The 18,922-nt window shown below is 47.6% G+C and overlaps 1 protein-coding gene across 13 annotated transcripts in view; it reads right to left on the reverse strand.

Moving 5' to 3' along the window:
* The window catches only part of PTPRT (protein tyrosine phosphatase receptor type T), a 1,092,462-nt gene that overhangs the window by 55,249 nt on the left and 1,018,291 nt on the right, over positions 1-18,922 (reverse strand). For all 13 annotated transcript variants that reach the window (XM_067708176.1, XM_067708171.1, XM_067708175.1 and 10 more), the window contains one exon: positions 5,266-5,342. In XM_067708176.1, coding sequence (XP_067564277.1) covers positions 5,266-5,342 — 77 coding nt within the window. The remainder of the gene's footprint in view (positions 1-5,265; positions 5,343-18,922) is intronic.

Raw genomic sequence — 18,922 nt, forward strand, 5'->3', positions numbered from 1 at the left:
GTCTTGCTCTTCTTCAGAAGCAGCCATCATGTTTCCACCTATAAGCCTTAGCACTGGCCCCTACCCACGCCTGCTGTGCCTATCCCCACATAACCGAGTGGTTTGCTCTCCCCTTCCATCCAGGCTTCTGCTGGGATGGCAGTCACCTCCACAGTCAGCCCTTACCTGCCCACCCTGACATCCTTGGTTCTTTTTGCTTTCTCTGGTTTACTTCTCTTCAGGGCACTCACCACCAAAGTCTTTGTTTATTCACATGCTTATCATCTGTTTTCCCAGTCGAATGAGAGCTCCAGCAGGGCAGGGCTGTAATGGGCTTGCTCATGGCTGTGTCCCCAGCATGGAGAAGTCTGCCTGGGCAGTCAGCCCCGATAAATGCATAGAGAATGAATGCATGCATGCTGCGTTCCTGTCCACACGTGGCATCCAAGTCAAGAGACCCTCTCTGGCCTCCAGGAACCCACGCAGTCCCCAAGAGAAAGCATTCTAACCACCTGACTCTTCAGCAATGGAGACGAGAGGAAACGTACTGCTCACTTGGGGCTGCTCTGGGGATTTCCCAAGAGCTGGTACAGAAAACTTCCTAACCTTAAAAGAACTTTGAGTTCACTTAAGTCCCACCTACACAGCACGCACATGGACTGCAAACCGGTACTGGGCCTGCCTCCAGCTGCCTGTGAGCAATGGGAAAGAGGTTTGCATCCAACATGCATTTATCTCACTCCGCGCCCATGCATCTGCTACTTATTGGGGACCCAGAGACGATATTTATTTCCAGACTGGTAATTTATAACAGATTCAAGTGGCCAATACATTCTCGGGTGTGCAAACAAATGTGCCGGAGGTATGGTTCAGACAGGAGGAGAACCACGGCCTCTGGAGGCCTTACAGGGCTGGCCCCATCTAGCTCATTATCCAAATGGAGTTGTTTTAATGACTCGTCAAGATCCAATTGTGGATAAATGATTCTAGCATGGGCAGTTAGCCCTCTGGAGTACAGGGAGGATTTTGGCTGGGTGGAAACCAGGACCAAGGGGTGAGCCCTAGACAGCTACCTAGGGTGTGTCTGCCAGGAATCCCCATAGAGACCCTGGGAATTTTGACTTTGCTGGAGTGTACAGGGGGTCACAACTGATGTGATCCCCCTCCCCTCCACCCTGTACTGCTCACGCTGTGCTAAAAGGAGCTCATGCTTAGTGTCTTCTCTGTCCCTCCATTGACTCTCTATTCCCTTCCCTGCTCTGCTCGTGTCCTGGGAGGTTGGCCTGTATGGAGGACACCACGGTCTTCCATACCCTCCAGCTGCTAGCTGGGTTTGGTCAATGCGGAGCAGAAGCAGGAGCTCAGAGGCCATTGGGAGGTTGGGGTGTAGGTTCTTTTGGGTCTCTCCCTATCAGGTCACCATGGCTTGGCCTTGACTTTCCATCAAAGGCTACAGCTCCAATCAGGCAGCCCCCTGCTTACAGCTACTCTCCCTGCTCTCAGGAGCTTGAGAGCTTCCTGTTGGTTCTAGCCTGGGGATACTGAACTCCTGCCACTTTGCCTCCCCCTTTAGTTTCCTTTAATCTTGTTCCTACCGTTATTAAATTCCCTTTGAGTGACCCTCTGTCTCCCAGTGGGACCCTGACAGATAGACACTTCACATCAGTTGTCACATTCTTTCGGGTTGGCATCATCCCATTTTACAGACATCAGAATGGGTAAATAATCTGCCTAAGACCGTAAGGCTAGTGAGCAGAAAGGCCTGGATTCACTGTGGCCTCTGTAAGGACTGAATTCATGTCACGACTTTGGTCTCGTGAGCCCTTGACTCTAACCACAGCACAGAGTCCAGTATCACTTATTAAGACAGCATCTAGCAGAGACTTTGGCCTGTCTGCACAATCTACTTCCTAGAGAGAGGGAGAAGGTGGGCAGAGAACTGGATTCTAGCTGTGTGGCCTTGAGCAAGCCTCTTAACCTCCACCCCTGGCCTCTTATCCTTAAAGGCTCTCAGAATGCACTGTGATAAGAACCTGGTAGAAATGGGTGCTGTTATTAGTGCTGGTGTTGCAGAGATTCACTTGCATTTAAAGCAATTTCCTTTGTTGCCTATAAAATACCAAAGTGCATCTTGGCTCTGACCGCAGTCACATCCTCCCTCAACTTTGGATTGTCTATCCAGGAAAATGCCTTTTGCCGGAGGTTAGCACTCAGGCAATGAATGCCAGATATGGCAACTTGGGCCAGCAGACCCCTCGTGGGCATGGCTGTCAGGGCTGCCCCATCCACTCAGCCAGAGTCAAAGTCGAGGAGAAATGGAAGGAACCAACTCAGTTTGGTTCCGCATGCGCTGCTCGAGTCCCCACTGTGTACTGCGTGAAAGGTGGTGTCTTTCGAGTGGGTGAGGAGGGACAGGACCAACAGCCCTGGCCTGGGAGTCATTCGGGTCTGGTTTCTAGCCTGCTTCTGCCACAGAGCAGATGCCCACACTCAAGCTGTGCAATCTCTTTAAACCTCAGCTTCCCTCTCTGGAAAATGGGGGTGGTCACCTATCCTAGAGGGCTAGTGGGAGGTCTCAATAAACAGATTCATTTAAACCACACCTCACAGGGCCCAAGAGTGACTCATTTAGAGCCCTGGGCTGTTGTCATTGCATTACCGTCGTTATTAAAGCCAGCAGGGCATGGCTGGGGAGGCACCGCCGATGCAGACTCCTGCTGTCCCCTCCCTCACATCCTGGAGAAGTTTCATAACCTTGAGAGCCCCAGTTCACTCATCTGGAAATGGGTAGTAATGGCATTTACTTTGTGAGTTGTGATACTAGTTAAGGCAATGTTGGTACACTAGAGGTGATCAATAATTCTTAAGCCACCATCGGTCCTTCTTGCCTAACTACCATCGGCTGACTCTCACTCATTGGCTAAAGCAGCACTGTGTCACCTCCTCCAGGAAGGCTTCACTGACCACGCCACTCCCACCTTGAGGCTTTGATTTTCCTTTACGTTCCCATGGCCCCTGCTCTTCGAGGGTCTCTTTTCTTATCTGACTCCCTCACCAGACTTGAGTCCCTTTTAAGGTCTGTGTTTCTGGCACACAGTGGAGGATCTGCTGTATGTGAGAAATGAATACTAGATGCATGAGGGAAAGGCTGAAGGCATGATGGGTGAATGCTGAGTGCTTTCTCCAGGTTGGAGACAGGCTGCTCAGAACTGGCCATCTCCTTGTGAATTTTCTTGTTAACCAGAGTCCAGGCGGAGAACCATTCCAGGTGTTTCAGACAGAGGGAATTCAGTACAGGGAGCTGGTTATACAGGTGATGGAGGAGCTAAGTTGCAAAACGGAACAGTGAGGCCACCCAGAGATCAGCAATGGCAAGAGGATGTGGTCACCCCTAGAACCAGCAGATAACGGGAGACAGAGAAGTCGCCAGAGCCCAGGAGCTGGGGCCAACTTGTCGAGGCTGGATCACTCTGGTGGCCCTGCTTGATGCAGCCGCTGCTGGAGCTGCCACCCCAGGGGACAAGAGAGGCAGATAAATACGATGGCGTCTCCCTTCCCATCACCTGCCAATCTCCCATCGCACCTTCCTTAAAGCGTCAGCTCGCTCTCCTCCCTGCACACACACACACACACACACACACACACACACACACACAGATGCACAGGCACACACACCCATACACACACCATACACACACACAAACACACGCACACACACGCACACACAGACACGTGCACACACACACGCACACACAGACGCACATGCACACACGCACACACACCACACACACGCACATGCACACAAACATGCACACACAGACGCACACGCACATACACACGCACACACACGAACATACGCACACACAAACATGCACACGCACACAAAAGCACGCAATGCACACACGCAAACATGCACACACATAGAAACATGCACGTGCACACAAACGCACATACGCACGTGCACACACATGCACATATGCACATGCACACACAAACATGCGCACAGACACACACGCATACCAGCAACACAAAGCAGAACAGGGAAGGGCAAGGAATAGATCTGAGGGCAAACAGGCAAATGCCTAACACAAGGCTCAATACACAATGGGGAATTCTAAAGCACGCCACAGTGCCTTATAGCTTGTCTATAAAAACACTTGGGAGTCAGAGGCACCAGGGTGGATCTCTGAGCCTTTCGTCAAGGTTCTTGGACTCCTAGCTGAGGTCCTCAGAAGCCTGGCCTGCATCGGTCATTCTGGGATGTCTCTCTGGTCCCAGTGACCATGCTTCCCTTTTACAAACTCTCTTACTTCCGTGTATGCCCATCTTGGCTCCTGTTGTATTTAGTTCCTTCCTCCATATTCTCTGGAACACTGAAGCAGCCCCCTTTCCTAATTGGGGGTCTTATTCCCAGACCCTCTTCCCTCTCATCGATCTTACCCTGGGTAATAGATAAATCATCCCAAAGCTCAGCTCTGAACCGGTCACCTCCTTGATCAAAAACTTTCCAGAGCTTTCTCTTGCCTACAAAATAAAGTCTGACTTCCAACGTTTGATCACAAAGCATCAGTGATCTAGCTCCAACCTTATTTTCCACTATTCCCATTATAGAGTCTCTGCTCCCCTCGAACTGAGCTGCTACTTACCCTCTGCTACATCTCAGCTTGTGCTTTTCTTTGGCAGAGGCCCATCTTCCCCCTCTTTGATTTTAAATTCTACCTGTGCTTGATGTTTCGGTTCACATCACACTTCGCATTCCTGATAGAAGAGTGACTTTTTCCCTCCCACCTCTGAATCCCTGTAGCATTTTATCTGAACTCATGACACTCACCACTTTCTAGTTTGCCCTGGAATCATTGATGTGCACAGCTTATCTTCCTGCTAAGGTTTTAGAGGGTAGAGACCATGGCATTTTTAGCTTTATGGTTCCTATAGCATCCAACATACAGTAGGTATTCTGAAATTTTTGTTGCATAAATGGCTGTACCTTCAAATAAATGAATGAATGGGTAAACGGACATACATACAGAAGAATGAATGGGTGAATGAACAAGACTGGCGATCCTGGGTTCCCACAGAGCAGGCGACTCCAGCCAGCCTGAAAGTGGATGCAGCTTTAGATGGCTAATCAGCTCGGGTTACACTAGTTACAGGAGGAGCCAGACCCTCTGGACCTGTTCTAGGAGGGCCACTGTCTGGGGGAGCGGCTGGGGACACAGCCACAGATCTTGAGCCCACTATAGCCAACCCCAGAACCCAGCTGCCCAGCCCCATGGAGAGCCTCACATCAATGTAGTTGGCGTTGATGTAGTCGGAGTGTGGGTCTCCATCCAGCACCAGCAGCCTCACTCGAGAATGGTCATCTGCAGAGAGAGAGCAGAAAACAAGGGGATGGGTGATGAGAAGGCTTCGGGTGAGCTCTGCTCTGCTTTAGAGCCACCATTTACTAATCATCATGTACCAGGCACCATGCTACTGACAGACACGCTCTCATTTAACCCCTAGCATCACCCTCAGTTATTATCCCCATTTACGGATGAGGAAATTGAGGCTTAGGGAGATTACGGTGCCTAAAAAAAGGGCTTGTGTATGCTTCTTCTCTTTTTTTTCACCTGCCCTTCTGATTCTGGTTTTGTCATTACCTACAGGGGAGAGTGACCTGCTTCTTTAAATCTTAGTGATTTTGTCATTAAAATGGGGACGGAGATGCCTTCTCCAGAGGACAACACAGGAAAGACCATATGAAAACACTCAGGAAGCGAGAACTGTTAGATCCAAATTAATATGCCCCATTTTCATGCTTGCTTAAAACTGGCACATTTACCTATTTTCCACAAGTGCACAAATGCTTGCCTTTTGCCTCTTGGAATATTGCTGCAAATAGACCGTCGGCCACATATTGTTATCAATATTATCATTCAAGTGAAGCCGACTAAATCATTAGATTAAAAGAGGTCATCAATAACTAAAAATTGTGTTACAGAGAATACCATTTCAAAAACGATCTAGGCACAAACAAGATTTGCAGGCTATAGTCAATGGCACGCTTACTTCAAATAACACCAAATTAAAATGATTAAAAGAAAAACCCATTACAGCAGAAGAATCAGGCTAATTCTTTACAGTCCATTAAAGTGAGCTCCGATATGCTAGAGGACACGCAAACAGAACACCTGGGCTGGGTCTGGTGGGGGGAGGGACTCAGCTTTCTGTCCCCATCACTATGCACGTATCACCGCGTGTTGCTGCATCCACTGGCCGGGCCACCTTACTCTAGGTCAGGGCTAGGGCTCCCCATAAGTGGACTGGAGAACTCTGGGCACCCCCAAGGGTTTCTGGGGATCAAGGAAGTCGGGTCACCAAATCCCATTAGCTTTTTCCAGAACTTGGCAGTTTACAAGGCCACCTGTTACTACTAACTGGAACCCCCATGAACAGGGACATTAGGTGTTTGCTCCTTGTTCCAGCCTCCGCATGCACCTGTGACAGGTACTCAGTAAGTACTTGGTGAGTATATGAATGCGTTATCTCATTGGACTCTCACAGTGACCCTGGGAGAGAAGTAAGATGGATGCTGTTAACCTTTGTTACAAATGAGGAAACTGAGGCTCCCAAGGATTGACTGGCCACACGGCCAGTGGATGGTGGAGCTTGGAAGAGTGGGGTTCTCTTAACTCTGAGCTCAGACACTCCTGATTCCCCAGAGGGGTCTAAGCAGGATAGTAGAAAGTACCTCGAGGGTGCACAGCAGAGGGAATTAATGACAGAGAAGTGGTTACCTGGGTGATGGAAGGGCTGAGAGGCTACAGGGAGGAGGGAGAAGTAACTCAGAGATAAACATCAACAAGGAGACACTGCCTCCCCAGGGTCGGTGGGACAGAGGGAGGAAGCCAGGGCACCAGAGCCCAGGGGTGGGGGCCACCTGTGGAAGCTGGAGCTGCAGTGGGCCTCTCTGGTGGGAGCTGGAGAAAAAGAGGAGACTCCCTCACTGTTCAAGAAGATGCCTCTGATTGGGACAGAGAGGGAGAAATACCCCGGCTTCTTCCTTTCTCCCACCTTCCAATCTCCCACCAGTGCACGTCATTGGCCAAGCAGCAGCCAGCCGACAAGAGACGCTGAGAAATGCAACCCGCAAGGGCCAGATCCCTACGATGGGCAGTTGAGCGGGAGAAGGCAAGGAATGGGACCAAGCGTGGACGAGCAGGCCGGGGCTGGACAGGACACCGCCCCACCTCCATTCATTCATTCACTAATTAATCAATTCAAAAAGAGTTAAGTGAGCATCTGCCATGCGGCAGGCACTGTGCTAGACACTGAGCTACACTGGATGCCATGTTTCTCACTCAGCGTGGGGAAGAGATTCCGTGGAATCAACCAGAGGGAGTGGGGGGGAGGTCTAAGTGATCCCTTTCGGTGGGTGGCGGAGTGGGGTGTGAAGTGGGGAAGGAGTTGGAAGCTAATCTTTATGGAGTTGATGGTAGATACCAGAGGCTTCACATACATTATCTCACTCAATCATTTATTCCTCCAAATTGCTCCACAGATTATTATACTAATGATGTAGTATTTTTATTCTTCCCATTTCACAGATGAAGAAACTGGGGCTCAGAGAGATTAAGCAAGTTTCCAACATTACACAGCCTACAAGTGGCTGGGATTCTATCTTAGGACTGTCTGACCCTGAATCCCTGCTCCGTTCACACGATGTGCTGTCCCTGGACTTCTAGCATCTCGCAGGTACTGCAGTCTGTGCAAGTGTCTGGTTCCCAGCTCCTGCAGTGGGACGTCCTGGGGCACATCCACCCAGCAGGGGTTCAGACAAGACCCAGAAGCTGACTCTGAGCTCAGACTGTTAAGCCTTGTTACCAGCGGTTACCAAAACTGTAAGGCTCAAAAAAGTGAAAAATGTGTAATGTGTTTTCACTCATTGGTCTCACTAATGACTCATCGATTCAAAAAATCTCCTTTATTTATTGAATTATGCCTGCCCTTGAAGTCTAAAGCACTGGAAACAGATATTCTGGTGTAAAACGTTGAAAGGGAATTTTCATTAATATAAAACGAAATTGAAAGTCTGAAAGCAAATATGATTAACAAGAAAAAGAAACAAACTTATTTCTTTTAGTTAAATATTCTTAAAGATGAGAGGTGCCTCTAACCACAAGATGATGGCGTTTGTCACTATCACCTTTATTCATTTATTAAGAACAAATTCACTGAGCACCTACTACACACAGGCTTGTTGAAGGGACTTGGAAAGTATTTTCCAAGTGCTCAGGGAGTTTGTCAATGTAGTGGGGGAGACAGACTGTACAGAGAAGTGAAATTTCAAGGTCTAGAAAGTGGGGAGGGGACTAGAGGGCTTTGCGAAGTGATATGTGAATGAGGAATTGAAAGTAAGCCTTGACCAACGGACAATGAGGAAGGGTCTTTCCGTCAGAGAGAACAGCAAGAGAGCAGAGGTCCTGGAAAAGCACACTGGCGACCTGCAAACAGTTTCTTGTCTTGTGAACATGGAATGGGAGGCAATTAGCAGTGGGAGGAGGTAGGTGGGGGTTAGATTGAAGAGGGCTTTCTATGCCCTATCCAGGTACTTAGATGCAAGTCACCATGCCGGGCTCTGCAGAGCATCCCAACAGAGACTATCTTCTGAGACTGTGAAAGGGTACTTTAGTACAAAATGATCAAGATTTACGATTTACTCCCACATGGGCTAACCTGTAGGACAGCAGACGTGGTGATGGGAGGTCTGAAGCTCTGGATCAGATCTGGGTTCAGATCTTAGCTCCATCACTTAGCAAGTCAGTTGATCTCTCTAAGCCTTGGTTTTCTTAGGAAAATGCTATATGGCTCAATACTATATAGCTCACAGAATGTTGGGAGGATTAAATGAGAAAATGCAGGCATGAAAAGTGTGAGGACGTTAAGAGAATGAAAAGATGAGCCACAGATTGGGAGGAAACGTTTGAAAAAGACTACCCGATAAAGGAGTTGGATCCACAAGTATACAAAGACCTCTTAAAACTCAACAATAAGTAAACAACCCAATTAAAGAATGGGCAAATGATCTGAACGGACACCTCACGAATAAAGATATATGGATGGCAAATAAGCATATGAAAAGATGTTCAGTATCATACGTCATTAGGAACTACAAATTAAAACAACAAAAAGATACCTCTACTCACCTACCAGAATGGCCAAAATCCAGAACCCTGACAACACCAAATGCTGGCGAGGATGCAGAGCAACAGGAATTCTCACTTATTGCTGATGGGAAAGCAAAATGGTAGAGCCACTTTGGAAGACAGTTTGGAAATTTCTTCCAAAACTAAACACACTCTTATCATATGATCCAGCAATTACTGTCCGGTATTTACCCAGATGAGCTGAAACTTACATCCACACAAAAATCTGCCCATGTATGTTTATAGCAGGTTTACTCATAATTGCCAAAACTTAAGAAAAACCAAGATGTCCTTCAATAGGTGAATGGACAAACAAGTCATGGTACATCCATGTCTTTGGTAATATACAGAAATGAGTTCCCAAACCAGGAAAGGACATGGAGGAAACATAAACGCATACTGCTAAGTGAAAAAACCCAGCCTGAAAGGCTTCATAGTGTATGATTCCAACTCTATGACATTTTGGAGAAGGCAGAACTATGGAGGCAGTAAGAAGATCCGTGATTGCCAGGGACTTGGGGGGAGGGATGATTAGGTAGAGCACAGGGAACTTTTAGGGCAGTGAAACTTCTGTATAATAAATACTGTAATTGCGGATATGTGTCACTGTACATTTTTTAAATCCTACAGAACTGCACAACACAGAGTGGACTCGAAGGTAAACTATGGACTTTAGCTAGTAATAATGGATCGCAAAGCACAGGGAGATCAGCTCGGTGCTTTGTGACCAGCTAGAAGGGTGGGATAGGGAGGGTGGGAGGAAGGGAGATGCAAGAGGGAAGAGATATGGGGATATATGTATACGTGTAACTGATTCACTTTGTTATAAAGCAGAAAGTAACACACCATTGTAAAGCAATTATACTACAATAAAAATGTTGAGGAAAAAAAACTAAACACTAAAAAAAAAAAAAAAAAGAAGATGTGGTGTATATATATGTGATGGAATATTACTCAGCCATAAAAAAGAATGAAAATTTGCCACTTGCAACAACATAGATGGACTTGGAAGGTATTATGCTAAGTGAAATAAGTCAGACAGAGAAAGACAAATACTGTATGATATCACTCATATGTGGAATCTAAAAAATACAACAAACTAGTGATTATAACAAAAAGGAAGCAGACTCACAGATACAGAGAACAAACTAGTGGTTATCAGTGGGTAAAGGGAAAGGGGAGAGTCATTATAGGGGTAAGGGATTAAGCGGTACAAACTGTCATGTATAAAATAAGCTACAAGGATATAATGCACAACACAGGGAAAATAACCAATATTTTATAATAACCATAAATGGAGTATAACCTCTAAACACTGTGAATCATTATACTGTACACTTGTAACATACAATACTGTACATCAACTAAACTTCAATAAAAAAATGAGATGCTATCTTATTAAAAAAAGGATCAATATTGGTTCACCAATTGTAACAAACGTATCACACTGATGCGACATGTTAATAACAGGGGAAACTGAAGGGGGATGGGAGGTAGGAGTAAACAGGAACTCTCTGGACATTCCGCTCAATTTTTCCGAAACTAAAACTGCTCTTAAAAAAAGTGTGAGCACAGTGCCTGGTATGCAGCAGGTGCTTAATAAATGGTGATTCTGGGCTGGATGTGAGGCAGGCAGTGAGCTGATGGAGGAGACGGTTAGAAACTCAGTGCTTCCCATTTGCCCTTCTGTACAAAATGTAAACCCATCTTTCTACAGAGGCAAAGAGTTACTGTGTATATTCATGAAAGGGCAGAATTCAGCTACAGGTCCACCAGAAAGGCATTGCAAGGAGTAGGACTGCCTTCATGGTTTATTTATTCCTTCTGGGAGACGCTAATATTATTCTGTGTCCCCTTCTCCTTCTAACATTATATAATTAGAAGGATAAAAAAACTGTGTTTATCCACATGCACATGGAGAAAGATGGGGCAGTGGGCGATGTAAAGGAGTTTATACAAGTAATTTACAAGCAGCCCAGAAAGTTCATTATGCTCTATCTACATTTTGCAAGCTTGAGAAACAGCTAATCTGGTATTCCTTGTTTGATATTCAAGACGAGTGAAGAAGTCACATAGAGGAGAAACAAACTCCTCAACGGTGAGGTAAGAGGAGGTGCAGGAGCCTGGCTTCACCCGGCTCTCAGCTGAGGTGGGAGGTGGGCCAGCACTGGCTTGCACGGAGGAGGAGAGAACCAGTGGCCACTGGTAGAGAGAAGGCATAACTGCAAAGACACGGAGACCCAAAGAGCTCCCTGGAACTCAACTCAAGGGGAACAGAAACATTGCCCCTCTAGAATCAATCTGTTCCTTGTAGTTTTCGAACAAAGCACAGTGGTAGGTTGTAAAAGTTTAACAAAGAGCTCTCTGGAGGAAGAAATGGCCCTGATCTGTAACATCTGATTTCTGTGATATAAATACTCCCACCATGACTGATTTCCAACGTGGTATCAACTGGCTCACAAAATTCCTGAAAAATTTAACCATCATCTCTTGCAAGCTGGTATGAATCAGTTGCAAGACATCACTGACAGAGAACAAAGCCTGACCAGACCCCACAATGCCCTGCATGATCTGGTTTGGGACCTATTTCCCAAGTCCAGCCTCATGCCCCCCTCCCCACATATGACTGAAAACCATGCCCTTCTTTCTGTTGCTCAAATGCATCATGTCTGCTCTGACCACAGGGCCTTTGCACATGAAAGGAACGCCCTCAACCCCATAAGGCTGGCAACATCTCATTCTTCAGCTCAATCTTCTTCCCTCAGGAAGCCTTCTATGATCTCTCCACCCCAGGCTCTAATAGCTCCCTGTACTTGTCTTCAGAGCTCTTAGAGCAGTTTTATTTCTGCGACGATCTGACTAACCCATGGCTCTCCTTCGCGCCCTATTTAAGAACGGGCGCCCTATTTACTGAACTCCTCTACAGTGTATGGCACATAGTAAGTGCTCAATAATTATCTGTTCAATATATGAATTCGTATTTGTGTCTGAAAGGCTGAGAACCAGAAAGGAGCCGGTCCCTTGCTTTTAGCCATACAATTGATTTTAGGTAACCTGGCTTGGGACCCAGGCTCTTTCCTCTACACAAGGCTGGCATAGTGTGCCTGGATCCTGTGCTCAAATTCTTCCTCGCCTCATAGCTGACCCCTCACCCCACCTGCAGACCCAAGACTGGCAGCCAATCATTGCCTTCGGCACGAGAGAGGGAGGGCTTGGGAAGGCTCTGAAAGCAGACCTGAGGTCTGTCACTAACTCTATCACCCGGAGCAGATGATGTACCTTCCCGAGCCTCAGTTTACCCAACGACAACATCAAAATCCTCTCCATCTTTGCAGACTTGTTGCAAGGATGAAAAGCAGTTAGATATGAAGGCACCTGGTGTATTGTAAGAAATCAATACAAATGTGTAAATTCAGTTTTATTGTAATTCTAGACCAGTGGTTTTCAAAATATAGTTCCTTGGCCAATAGCATCAATGACATCTGGGAACTTGTTAGAAATGCAGATACTGGAGTCCCAGCCCAGACCCACTGAATCTGAAACTCTGGGGTGGAGCCCAGCAATCTGTATTTTAACAAGCCCTCCAGGAGATTCTGATGCACACTCAGGTTTCAATGTACAGACCATCTGATGTTCAGTTATTTAGCACAGGGGGTGCCTCGGCTATTCAATTTGTCTTGGGAAAGACCAAAGGTTTTTACTGGAATTAGGCCGTGAGACTAGAGACTCACCTGTGCTGGGTGTAAGGAACAGAAATTTATCTTTGCGGAGTGCATGAGATGCTGCAGGCACCATTCTGGAAGCCTATGGATGCCGTGCCATTTGATTCTCATCATAACCCATTTTGTGGCTGAGAAAATCAAGGCTCCAAGCAGTTTAACAACTTAGAAGGTGTAAGGCTGACAGCTTCCTTGTAGAGTAGTGGGGTCCCTACCTCTCTGGGAACCCCAAGACGCACTGCCGCTACACCCCTCCATGCCGGTTCTGACTCTGACACTGTGTCCCATCCCACTGTGTGTCCCACCCCCCATCCCTGGCCATGCGAGAGGATTCAGTGTCCTCCCATGCACAGGTCTAACTCTCAAAGCAAACCACAGTTCCTCCTCCCTCCTCCATCATCAGAGGTAACCCATTAAGTCAGTCTTCTCAAGTCACATCCACTTAGAGAATCACTTCAGAGAGGTGGGGCGGGGAAGACAATATCATTTGGATACAGGATGTGCTTTCCTCCTGTCTTCTGGGCACTGAGGAAGGTAAAGAAAAGGTGCAGTTTTTCAGAGAAAAGAGATCTGACTCATTACAATGAATTGTGGAGCTGAAAAATCATTTCCTAGAAGTACTGGAAATGTTAAGGTCATCGTGTTGCACGAGTGGAGAGCGAGGATGCAGGTAATCCTGCCGAGACTGCCCAGGTACCCCACTGAAGCTAAAGGTCTCCTCATTCAATCTTGATTGAATTACCGTTACCAAGGTAGCAGGTGGCCTGGGGATGACAGAGAAACAGCCCGACATTCTGTGCGTCTCCTTGTGCTGCCAGTTCCCTGCTGACTGAGGATGGGCTGCTCCATTCTGCAGGGCCCCGTGAGGAGCTGCTCCAACAGATGAAAGTTTTGGGGCCACAGAGGGGACTTAAGTGTAGAGGCGCAGAGCACCGAGAGAAGTTAGGGGGACAGTGGCCCAGCTGATGAATTTGTGGATTCATCCTAAGCAGGATGTCCAGCCCACACCCTGCTAAGGGGACTTTCTGAAGAAAGAGAGGAAGGTTTCTGATCCGGATTCCTTCCGAAGCAGAAACTGAGACAAGGACTGAAGTGCAAGGACTTGCTTTGGGAGATGATCCCGGGAAACACCGGAAGGGGAATGGGAAGTAAGAGGCAGAAAGGAAGGAAACCGGTGAGGACTGTGTCATCAAGCTGGGGCTTACTTTCTTACTTTCTCCTGCTACTCCAGGAGAGAGTGTGAATACACACCTCCAAGTTATTCCGCCTCAGCGGGGAGGGACCTGGGGAACTTACACCCGCACCCCCATCCGTCACAGATTGAGAGCCGCTCCTGGGGACATTTCTCAGCAGTCCTGGCAAGCAGGCAGAGAGGGCTCCAGTGACCGGAACAAGTCCTCTGACAAACAAGGCCACTGAAGGTTTCTGCACCAGGATCGCTCTGTAAGGCCCAGGCAGGAGCCACCCTCGGAGACGGCCAAGGAGAAGGGGGAGCTGGGAACAGTGAACAAGGCACCCATTTTGACATCCAGTACGGCCTCCCCAGAAATCAGCAGAGAAACAGCTCTGAGAAGAAGCCCCTGAGCTTGATCTGAATCTGAGTTCCTCCCTGGAAGTGAAAACAGCCTCTCTGAAGAGTTCATCCTGATCTCCTGCTCTGAGGTCAGAGTCCTCAGCGCACGCTCCCCCAAGAGCACAGATACGTCTAGATGCAGAGGGACTCCTCAGTAGGGAGCTCGTGGCATCCGGGCAGCAAGAGCCCGGAGCTCTGGTCCTGGCTGTCCTACAGACTCTGTGTGACCGTGGGCAGGGCTCTACATCTCTGGACCATTGCTCCTTGCCTGTGAACTCAAAGAGACTAGACTTAGTGTCATCTAGGTTTAAAAGGCTATACAACCAGGTTCAGAGTCAATATTTATTCATCTTAATTTGCACTCTTTGCACTGAAAGGTGTGAACCTGAGTGTCAGAGAGACGAAGTGGCCTTGTTGAAGGTCATGCATGAGGTAAAGGGCAGAACTGAGACTAGCACCTGGGTCTGCTGAACCCCATGCCCAGTTCTCCAATGCACCTGAGCCCAGTGGCTTGTCTTCAATTAGGGGGTTAGAAGTCTCAGAAAATGAAAATGTCCTGGGTCTCTTGTTTGCCCTTCAGCCTTCCGCACCTGCCTCTCTAAACTGGAAGCTGATCCCTGTGGATAAGATCAGAGGTTTGTACGCTCAACCTTGCTAATCATCAGGGAAATGCCAATCAAAACCACAGTGTAATATCACCTCATACCTGTAAGAATGGCTATCATCAAAAAGACCACAAACAACAAATATTGGCAAGGATGTGGAGAAAGGGAACCCTTGTACCCTGTTGGTGGGAATATAAATTGGTGCAGCCACTGTGGAAAAACAGTATGGAGGTTCCCCAAAAAACTAAAATAGAACTACCAGATGATCCAGCAATTCCACTCCTGGGCATTTATCCAAAGAAAATGAAAACAGTAATTTGAAAAGATATACACACCCCAATGTTCATAGCAGCATTATTTACAATAACCAAGATATGAAAGCAACCCAAGTGTCTGTCAAGAGATGAATGGATAAAGAAGATGTGGTATATATACACCAGGGAATATTATTCAGCTGTAAAAAAGAATGAAATTTTGCCATTTTCAATAGCATGGATGGACCTGGAGGGTATCATGCTTAGTGAAATAAGTCAGAGAAAGGCAAATACTATATATTATCACTGAGGAATCTAAAAAATAAGACAAATGATTATAACAAAACAGAAACAGACTTGCATAGAGAACAAACTAGTGGTTACCAGTGGGGAGAGGGAAGGGGGAGGGACAAGATAGGGGTAGGGGATTAAGAGGTACAAACTACTATGTATAAAATAAATAAGATACAAGGACATATTGTACAGCACAGAGAATATAGCCAGTATTTTATAATAACTTTAAATGGAGTATAATCCAAAAAAATTACTGAATCACTATGCTGTACACCTGAAACTTATGTAACATTGTAAATCAACTTTCCTTTAATAAAAAGAAAAAGAAATAAAAGATGAGAAGTTCGTAAACCTGAGAGTGTATCAGTGTCACTGGTGGGCTGTTTAGAACAGAGCTTGCTGGATGCCATCCCCAGAATGTCTGCTTTGACAGGTCTAGATGGGACCCCAAAATGAGCATTTCTAGCAAGTTCTCAGGTGTTGCTGCTCCAGGGACCACACTTTGAGAACCACTGGACTCTGTCTACAGAGTCCCTTGTCCTCTGGCTCTGGCTGGGTTCAGCCACTGGAAAGCACTGGCAGAAGACTGGATTAAGTGGGGAGTGCTATCGAGGTACTTATTCCTTCAGCTCCCTTTTTTGGGGTCACCATGGGCTGGCTGCAAGGCCACTAACGGTCACACCTCTGACCAGGTCCTCTTTCTCTGGGTCCTGGGAACCTCTTCTTACTGAATCCTCTGCAGCCTAGGCATGGCATTTAGCCCCAGGGTGCCACACTATTCCCTGTAGTCTCCCACAGCTAGCTCACATTTTCATTAAAGAAAAAAGTCACTTGATTAAATTATCCTCAAATCACACTATTTGAAGGTCCCATCTATTTCCTCCTGCTGGGACCCCAACAGATGCCAGAAGGGAAGCCTCATTTGATAAAATCTGCACCCCTGAGATCACTTCCTCTCCTCTGTGTAATTTCCTTCCAGTCAAGGAAGCACCCTCTGCAACTTCCACATGGGCAACGCTTGGTATTCTTGAAATTTCCCCTTGTCCACCATACATACCCCAGGGCTACTTAAGAGTAAAGAACTTTTTGTTCTGTTCTCCCCATTCATTTCCTTTCACTTCCTTTCTTTTCTACTCCCTGGAAACCCCACTGTCTCTCCTGCTAAATTCTGAACAGAACCGTTTGGAAGAAAGGGTTTATTTAGGCAAGGTTTCTCTTTCATTGTTTCATTGGCAGACTGTGCCCTCCCTCCTTCTCCTCCCCTTTCATCTTCTCTGTTCTCCCTGGCCTGGGCCTTTGTCCTCCACTCCAGCCTCCTAGTGCCCTGGGTTCCTTAAGATGCTAATCACACCCGCTTTTCTTTTTGCACCAAGAATATTTCTATTTATCAAGCCAGTGCCCACGACTTTGCCTCCGGGAGGGAAACGTACAAGGGCAGGAACACTTTCCAATCCTCGGGGCTGTTTCTCTGCTCCTTTCTTCATTTCAATTCCAGGACCGTTTTTTTTCTTTCTTGGTTCCCCTTTATGCCTTGCACTGCTCTTGGATGCACTGGTTACCCGGTCCAGCCACAATTCGCTGCAGAATTACTGACCCGTACATTAGAAAGGAGATTCAGGTTTCTTTAAACCCACCAAGACGGTATCATTAGGTGTCTGAATTTCCTCTGCCTCTGTTTGGGTTTCCCCGGAAGTAGATACAAGATGAGGATTCCAGTGCAAGCAGTTCACATAGGAAGAGAAGAGGACACCAAGAGGAAAGGGGGAGGGGAGTGAGACAGCCAAGAGAAGGCAGCCCACTCCCCATGGAAGCTCTGGAGAAAGGTGTGGAACACACAACCCAGTGAAGGCGAGGAAGAGCAGCTGGGCTATTTCATGGTCTAGGGAGAGACAGCTTTGTGCCTGGGCAGAGCACCCTGCCCCAGCTTTGGAGAAGGTCCTCAGGCAAAAAGATGCAGACAGGGCAGGACTGGGGGGAACCAGTGAGGCCCCAGGGCACACACTTTAAGGAGGCGCTTGCTCTCAGGGTCAGGCAGGTGCAGGGTCAACAGCTGAGCCTGTGCAGACCCTGGAATGCTGGGTGCGTCGCCTGCCTCACCCTAGTCCCGGGCCTGGGTGCCAGCAGGAGTTACTGCACAAGGAGGCGGCGGAGCCGTGGGGTGTGGATGGGACACGGACAGCACCTTCTGCTCCCTATGATGCAGTCTAATCCCTTTCATTGTTCTCCTTGCTGCCTGGAATCCTGCCTTCTCAGATGTGGCTCCTGAGGGGTATATGACTGTCCTCCTCTCTCCCTCCTGTGTCCCATCTCTCCACCCGCTTCCTTCAGGCTCAGAATGTCTTCCTTGATCAACTATCACTGTTCCTAGAGTCATCCTGATTCAGACTTCCTCCATCCATCCTTTCTGGGTGCTCTCTATTTTGGGGGGAAAGCCAGAAGGGAGAGACCCATGGCTCAACCCCTTTGGGGCCTTGCAGGGAGTCCATGCATTCCAACATTCAGTCCTGTCTACTGAGCAGCAGCCATAAGCCAGGTCTGGGGACACAGAAGTGCAAGAGAGCCCTAGCTCTGTTGTTGCAGGACACCTATTCTGGTGAGGAGATCAGGCAGCCAGCAGACAGTCATGCAAAGGCTCTCAGATCACGGTAGTGATGAGAACTAAGGAGAAGACATGCCTTGTGCTCTCGGAGTGAATAATGGGGTTCTGACCAAATTATAATGGTCAGAAGAATTCCGTGAAGAAGTGATACCTGAGCTAAGATCTGAAGAATAAGTAGGACTTAGCAGAGCAAAGAGAGGAGGGATGGGCATGTTGATAGAGAAGAGAATGTGCAAAGGCCCTGTGTCACGGATGAGCGTGTAAAGTTCAAGGTACTGAAAGGCCGGTGGGGCTTAACCGAGGAGACTGTGGTGGAGAGGACACAGTGTGAAATGCAATGGAGAGAGGGCTGAGGGCCTTTGGAAAAGAAGGGCTCAACACTGAAGGAAGCCATTTGAAGGGTTTTCTGTAGGACAGTGACATGTTTCAATTCATATTTTGAGGAGGTCCCTCTGGCTTCTGTTAGAGATCAGATAGGATACATTTGGGGGACAAAGTAGATATGGAACAACCAGGAAGAAGGCGGGCAGAGGCCAGGTGAGATCTGATGATGGCTTGGGCACGGATGCTGAGCGCAAAGGGTGGGCTGTGGGACGTCCAGAAAGATACAAAGGCTTTCATCCTGGGCTCCTCAGGCTTTGGGCCAGATACCTGGCCCGGCCTGGATGCCCTTGTCTCTCGAGGGACAGGGTCTCTTTACTGTGCTCTAAT

This window comes from Pseudorca crassidens, chromosome 15 (genome assembly GCF_039906515.1).
Source record: "Pseudorca crassidens isolate mPseCra1 chromosome 15, mPseCra1.hap1, whole genome shotgun sequence".
NCBI classification, from domain to species: Eukaryota; Metazoa; Chordata; class Mammalia; order Artiodactyla; family Delphinidae; genus Pseudorca; species Pseudorca crassidens.